Below are 7,791 nucleotides of genomic sequence, written 5' to 3' on the forward strand. Positions count from 1 at the left end.
TGCACGGTATTTACAAGGCTCGCAACCGTGCCTCATAGCGTAAAAATAACCACTAAAGGTATTGCGCACATATTACAGTGCATAAATACCTGCTTTGCAGATACAGAAGGGATGACCCCAGAATTCTCCATCGCAGATGTAGTAGATCGTAGATGCAGCAGCGTGCCTTCTCTAAGTTCGCTCTCACACGCAGCCAGTGATGCCAACTCAGGTCAAGGTTTTATCCCTAAAATGAACCCCAAAAATCCCTAGATTAAAGGGGTTGTGAAAAGAAAATGAAGCCGCCCGGTTGTAATTTACATCGATTCAATAAATATTGTACATGCCGATTCCGAAATATTTCAGCGCAATATTGAGTCTGCATTTAATAAAGCCCGTTGGAAATCGTTGCCTTTTTGCGCTCGTGAAACGACCATGCGACCCCGGCGGCTGACAGAAGTACTACCCAACTACGTCACATTAAGACGCTTAGAAACTGATATACCTTTCAGTTTCGTTTACCCCAAAATAATAGATAAGTATGAAAGTTAGAAAGCGAAAAAAAGTGTGACAATTATTTGCACACGGAACTTTACTCGGCAAAGAACAGCACGTGATCCTAGATCAGTCATTGACCTGGGATCAGTCTCGGTTTTGGTTACGCTTCTCCGTCCTCCGTGGGGTCTTTCGTTTACATGAACTCGATAGTGGATGGTTCTTTCAGGGCATCGAGTTGAGCAAGGCCGGCCAAACTCGACGACTCTCCGTTTACATGCGCTCAATACGAGTGAGTCAACTCTCGTGGCGCGCCCTGCGAGGTGCGACTACACGAGTTGTCAACCGGCTCCCGCTTCTGTTCTCACCTGCAAAACAAATGTTTTCGGAAACCAAAGCGTGAATGATTGTGTATTTTGCGGAGGCGGTTGCTTGTCAACGCACCCTTCGGGTGGAGTGGAAGGGTCGAGTTCAGTCCGACACGACTCGCGGAGTTTTCACGATCCCAACAGCCGGTTTGTGACCAAACAACTCAATCCAACCCAGGCCTCCGGCTGCACGCTACAGTAGCTCGCTGCTCTTCGTGTCGTGGCAGTTCCATCCAGGCTGTGGTTTTCAGCGTGTTATCCGCGTTTCAGTGCACGCCATGCCAACTGTGTGCCTTGTGAGACAGTGCCGCACGACTTACCAGAATGGAAGCAATGTTAGATTTCACAAGTTGCCCGGAGACCCGCAGCGAAGAGCCCTGTGGCTTCGAGCCATTAACCGCGATATGGGCAGTCAGACCGGGTACGTGTGCTCCGAGCACTTTCTACCGGGCGACTACGAAACGAACCTGGATGTCCTTCGAAGCCTCGGTATGGATTTGAAGAATGCTCGCATCAAGCGAGACGCCGTACCGACGCAAAACCTCTCGCCCGGCGCACCGCCAAAAAAGCGGAGAAGGTCCGAGGTAAGTTCGCGAGACGAAAATGATGAACTTTATTACAGTTTATTGTCCTTTCTTTCGGTTGCTAACAGCTTTTCCTTTTTTAGGAACTACCCGAACCGCAGGATGTGGAAGCAATTTTGACAGCCGAAGAGGCGCAAACTTCGCCTCAAATGGTTGACAGCTGCACACAGACCCCAAGAAACACCTTCACTGTTGCCTGCCAGACTGACGGCCGTGATGTGCGAACACGATGCAAGATTTTCCTTGCAGCAGTGGTGCGTTCGTGTTCTACCCACATTCCACAAGAATAAATTGGGTCGCAATAATTTTTTCGCGGTTTAGGAAGAGGGAAGGAGCACTGTTTGATGCATTCATTGTTCACTGGTACCACTGAATGCTTGACAAATTCTGGAGGAGGCATTCGTGTTGTCAGTTCCAATCTGGGGAAGTGCTGGAATAATGTATAAAATTTTTTGGGCCTCCGAAGGAAGCCATCACGTATTTCACATGCAGGTAGTGATAGCATAACTGATACCAAGTTTGCCACTCGCATGCCTATTAGTTGATAATGAGGAATCCATAACTGTGTGATATTAACATTGTATAAACAAACAGCTCTTGGCATTGCATGAGTTTCATTTTCTTCATTAACTTTCAGATACACAGGTGAACCTCCACATTTCTGTGAGAAAGGATATCCACGTGCAGACAGATGCCGGGCAGACCACCAGCGCACACTGTGAAGCTTGCACGAATACAAGCACAGCTCCAGCCTCCACAACGCAACCTGTTTCTTCTCCTCTACCACCTCCTCCCTCCCAAACAGTCCCCTCACTACCAATTGATGGTCGAGCACCGTCTCCCATCTCATTCGCTCCACGACAGTCATCCAGCCCCATAGAATCCGAAGCCTCAGACTGTGAAGAGGAGCATAACACTCTGCAGAGCTCGGAGTTTTTCCCATCACTTAACGAGACCTTCTTGGGGTAATAATTATGACTTAATACGTACCCCTTTAGCATGTGCACTGAATGCCGTTCCATTATGATGGCGTGACTAAAAATCAAATCAGTCATTTAGTAGGTAGAAGAGCACATAAGGTTGTCCTCCCTTTTCTCGGGCAGGGGCAGGTATGAGTATCGTACTGTCTGCGCTCGCATAATATCGTTGTGGTGGTGCACATGTCCTCTCTCCAGCTGGCCAACTTCGCACCCTATGAATATTCATAAAGCAGCTCTTGATCCATTGAAATGCTTTTGCAATATTCCATGGCACAAGCAGCTGCTCATGCTGCATCAATGAGACAAAAAAATTTGCAAGCTTTGCAAACCTGTCATAACATTAATTACAAGCAAAAAAAATGCACAGAATGGAAAAATGCGCACTACAACACAGAAGGCGCAGTGTCGGTGTGGGCAACCATTACATTTACTGCTCTTTAATGCTGTTAAATTCTAGCTTTCAGTTATCTCGGCAGCATCACATGACTATTTAAACATTGCAACTCACTTTACTTTGTTTCAGACTTGACTCCAGCACTGAAGAAGTCCTTCCACAGGATGATAAAAAATTTATAATATTTGAAAGTTGCCTGAAAGAACTATTTCAAGTGTGCCGCAAGTGCTTTGCCGCTTGCAAAAGTGTAAGTCATGTGTCTGGGACTTGGCTTCAAATACAGACACTGTGTGCAAACCACCACTTCCTGACATGGTCAAGCCAACCGATGATCAATGGCAAGGCGGCGGGCAACGTGCTGATGTCAGCAGCTATGTTGTTCGCTGGCACCAGTCCCACCTCAGTGCTCCGGATGTTCAACTATGTAAACGTGCAGGTGTTCACGTCACGAACATTCTACAATTACCAACGAGGCTACCTGCTTCCTGCAATCGACAAGGTAGGAGAAAGGTTGTGCATTGTAAAATGAAGAATTGCTGAACCAATATTTCACAATTAGTTACTTCAGTTCAAGCAGTAAGTCATCCAGTAAGTCATCATTTGGAGTCAAAGCACTGAGAAACTTGATCACTCTACCTTGCTTATAATATCGAACAACCTCTCATGAGCTGATCCCCCTCTCGGGTGAAGACCCTGGGTCTGCCCATGTGCCTGTCAACATCAAAAACCCCTCTCGTTTTAAGACACAAGGTTCTATCTGTATGTGCTGATGTAATATCTGGTCTGTGAGGCATGTGTTCTGGAGGGTCCACATACTATCGCAATCAAAAGTTTATTGGACACGAGTACATGGAAAAAAAAATTGTGGCTCTGTTGCGTAATCCAGTCGCCCAAAGAATTATTTGTTGTTGTCATTGGAAGTTATGCCCGCCTAAAAAGATGGAGAAGGCTTTTTCGGAGAAGGCTTTCCTGAGAAATTGATTTGTCAATGCAGGGACAACTGCACACAACAAGTTTGTAGAGGTTGTGAGCTCACCTCGTATCCTGAAAGACATTAGGCAACTGGCTCCCTGTACACACACCTTCAGCTTGGAGGCTTTCCACAGTGTACTGATAGGCTTTGCACCAAAGTCTGTATGCTTCTCACCTGAGGGCATGCGTGCAAGGTAAGTAGTGAACGATATTATGCGAAAATTTACACCTGATGACCTGCTCGAATTATTTGTCTGGTTTTTCAGAACACAACTGGCAATACTCCATTTCAATGAGAATGCCAGCAAAGGACAGGCCACCACAGCTGAAGGACTGTCCAGATGGAAAATAAAGCACCCAAAAGCAAGGAAGGGTACAGCCGTTGCTTGTCCCGTGAAAGCGGAGCCTACATATGGTAAGCAGTTTACTTAGCATTACAAAAACAATTTTTTGTAAACTCTTTAAGGTCCAAGACCTCAAAGGGATACAAAACAAAATGTGGGCTAAGAAAACAAAAACAGAAGTAACTGAAGTGTAACTTCTAATATCGGCAACAAATTCTTTTCTCTAATATTGGAATCTATATGCTCCAAACCATTGTGAAGCCATATTATCAAGCACAGCGTGCCTAAGGATATCCATCATATATGGGCATGACTGCTCTAAGCCACCTGGTGGTGTCAGTGCAACACAATATCGTGGGTTGATGCAGCCTGGGACCAGACAACCCCCAATGACAGCAAACTTGAAAATGGCCATTGGCCACGCTACTATATAGAGTACATTACAGGCCTCGCTTTATGTATATACATTAAAATTTTACTACAATCTTTCACATGTGTACCAGCATCTAACTTTCAACTTTGTATTTAGAATATAGGCTTGGCCAGCATTTTGGTGGCATATTCATCCAACCAATCAAAGTACAACCTTTGTCCGTAACGTTTTGAGACTGATTTATTTTCTTCTCTAGAAATGATTCCTGAAAGGAAATGTTGGTGTGTATGTGCCATCTTTCCAAGCTAACCTGAGCAATTTACATGTAGGAAAATACGTTGTCACTGGTCGTCTGTGCATTCTACTGTGACAAAATGTGGAGATGGACGTCCACCTCGAAAAGCGTGCAAACATTAAATTCTGAGTGAAGCTTGGCACGACAGCCACACAGACATATGAGCTCCTTCGTGACGTTTACAGCAACTAGACATTTTCGCGGGCGCAAGTTTTCGAGTGGCACAAGAGGTTCATTTCGGGGAGAACATCGGTGGAAGACAACACAAGGCAGGGACGCCCTTCAACCTCACGGACTGAAAACAACGTGGCTCGGATCAGGGAAATCGTACCGCAAGACTGCACCATTACAGTCTGCATGCTATCAGATGCTTTCGACATTAGTAAGACAACATGCCACCAAATTTTGCACGAAAACTTGGGGAAATGAAAGCCGAATGCAAGACTTGTGCCGCACTCCCTCACACAGGACCAGAAGGACAAGTGGGCATCAGTGAGCACTGATTTGGTCTCCGAGGCAGAGAAGGGTGCTGCATTAGTCGACAGCATCATCGCTGAAAACGAAACATGGCGTTTTCAATACGATCCTCAAAGAGGCAGAGCGCCGAATGGCGATCCACAAGCTCTCCGGCGTCGAGAAAGGTGCAGCGACAGAAGAACAAAACAAAGACGATGGTGATAGCTTTTTTCGATCCAGAGGAGTCATACACCATCAGTTCGTTCCACAAGGGCAGACGGTGAATTGGGAGTTTTATATCCGCATGCTCCAACACAGGCCTGATGCACTGTGACGCCGTCGCCCCGACTTATGGACATCTAGACAATGGAGCCTTCTCCACGATGACGGAAGGCTGCACACTGCTCTCAGCGTGATAAAATTTCTTGCTAAGCACAGCATTACTGTACTTCCCCATCTGCCATACTCGCCTGGCCTCTCTCCATGCGATTTTTACCTGTTTCCTCCTGTGAAGAGAGCCCTAAAAGGTAACTGAATTAGGAGCGTGGAGGCCATTCAAGACGCCACGACAAAGGAGCTGACAGCCCTGCCAAAAGAGGCATTTTCCAACTGTTTCCAAGACCTCAAGAAGCGTTGGGAGCTGTGTATAGACTGCAAGGAAGACTATTCTGAAGGGGTGTTGCACAAATGCTTTCAATGTTAAACGCATTTTTTTTAATGGACTCATTCTCGGAACATTACGGACAAAGGTTGTATTCAATTTCAGCCACCAAGTTCTATTGTAGGCGTTTCCAAGAAAACCTAAAATATGGGTGTGTATGGGCATAAACAAAGCAGTATCTCCTATACCCTCTTTAGTACGCTTCAGCACGCTCTTTTTGTATAACTGGTTAGTGTCAGGAATGTTGGCATTAATAATGCTGATGTTATTATATGCACGCTTGTTGTTTTCCAGATTATGTTGGCCTGCTTCTGAAGGAGACAGTCCATTGCTGTGAACAGTGGCCGTCTTTCAAGGCAGCTTTTGCGGAAAACCTTTCGACTGCCCCACCCCCCATGAGTCACTCTTTCCCGAGGCCCTCTAAGAATGAACTCGTGGCAGCAAGAAGGTCTAGGTTTGCCAGTAGCATGGGGAGCACCACTGTCTAGTACAGGTGCGTATTCCCTAAAATTACGAAATCAGCGTTGAAGGATAGGCCCATTACTTTCAAAACAAGTTGTAGTCTGGTCGCATGTTAATACGCATGAATTTATGCAGGGCGTGTTGCTGGGCTAATTGTTTTTTGATCAGACATCGTAGATTCACAACGCTTGCATACGAGGACACAGAGCGGACATGCAAAACTGTGCAGCTGTTTGTGTGTCCTCTCTTTGCCCCGGCTATAAGTGCTGTGATTCCATGATGTCTGCCATGAAGCATGGCACAGGTTGAAGTGTAGGTCGTCACACACTCAGACAAAAAAAAAGAAATATTCTCCATCTCTCAAAAGCATAGGTTGGGATAGAGTGCGAAAATGCAATCAATCTGTCCCTACCTATGCCTTGTACGCAACATCAGCACATTAAAAATAACATGATAACAAAGTGGATGCAGATGAAACTTTATAAAAATATTATTCAGAAATGGATGGATACAAGTATAGGATTTTTAAAAGCAACCCTTTCACAAAAATAATGAACACCTAGGGGGTGCTACTTCTTTCAAATGCTCCCATCTGCAGCGAAACTTTTCTCACTTTGAAGTCTCTTGTCCCAAAGGTGCATTCCCCTCTTCCATACTTTTTGAATTGCATAATACAGTGATGTGCGGTTAATATGGACACTTTTGTTCCCAGAAAAAATTATTTATAATATGAGTGGTCAAAAATAACGAATGAAGGTCAAAACTCAGCTACTCAGCCAGAGTACCCTTGTTCGAACCTGACCGTGGCGGCTGCATTTCGATGGAGGTGAAACACAAAAGGCGTCAGTGTGCTGTGTGATGTCAGTGCACGTTTAAGATCCCCAGGTGGCCAAATTATTCTGGCACCCGCCACTAAGTCACCTCTTTCTGTCTTTCTTCTGTCAGTTCCTCCTCTAACCGTTCCCTTACTGCATGGTTGGACACCTAGACATGAGACACTGCGCCATTTCCTTTCCCCAACAACCAATTTTCGACTGCATATTATACCCAATGAGCAAGGTCCCAGAGGACCAAAGCAATGTCTGCAAAACTGAGACAAAATGTATCTTTTTTTGCTTTTGGTTTCCAAATAAGCTGTCCATAGTCTACGCAGAGAGTTTCTATATCACCAAGGCAGAATGGAATGGGAGGGGATCAGTCCTTGAAAATTGTCCTTATAGCAAGGTGTCCATGTTAACAAGACATGACTGCAAGTTCACAAGCATTGCTGAACAAACTTCTAGAGCCCTTGTGCATACTGGAAACCAGTGTAACCTTCCGATGGAAATCTCTCCCTTATTTGGCATACAGCACAAGCAGGGAGGACCTTCCGGTGATGTCTGCCCAGGCGTCCCCAAAGCCAGTGTGCAAGCTGGCTGTAGCTGATGT

General features: G+C 45.6%; 2 protein-coding genes across 3 annotated transcripts in view; one reads left to right on the plus strand and one right to left on the minus strand.

The window, feature by feature from the left end:
* Window positions 1-985, minus strand: part of LOC144115108 (uncharacterized) — a 34,452-nt gene extending 33,467 nt beyond the window's left edge. For both annotated transcript variants that reach the window (XM_077649269.1, XM_077649268.1), the window contains exon 1: window positions 90-985. In XM_077649269.1, coding sequence (XP_077505395.1) covers window positions 90-131 — 42 coding nt within the window. In that variant the 5' untranslated portion in view covers window positions 132-985. The remainder of the gene's footprint in view (window positions 1-89) is intronic.
* A 2,849-nt stretch (window positions 986-3,834) lies between these two features.
* LOC144115111 (uncharacterized) lies at window positions 3,835-6,976 on the plus strand. Its single transcript, XM_077649270.1, has 3 exons — window positions 3,835-3,966; window positions 4,039-4,187; window positions 6,196-6,976. Exons 1-3 carry the CDS (start codon window positions 3,956-3,958, stop codon window positions 6,387-6,389), a joined length of 354 nt encoding a protein of 117 aa, XP_077505396.1. The 5' UTR covers window positions 3,835-3,955; the 3' UTR covers window positions 6,390-6,976.
* The last annotated feature ends 815 nt before the right edge of the window (window positions 6,977-7,791 follow it).

This window comes from Amblyomma americanum, chromosome 1 (assembly GCF_052857255.1).
Source record: "Amblyomma americanum isolate KBUSLIRL-KWMA chromosome 1, ASM5285725v1, whole genome shotgun sequence".
Lineage (NCBI taxonomy): Eukaryota > Metazoa > Arthropoda > Arachnida > Ixodida > Ixodidae > Amblyomma > Amblyomma americanum.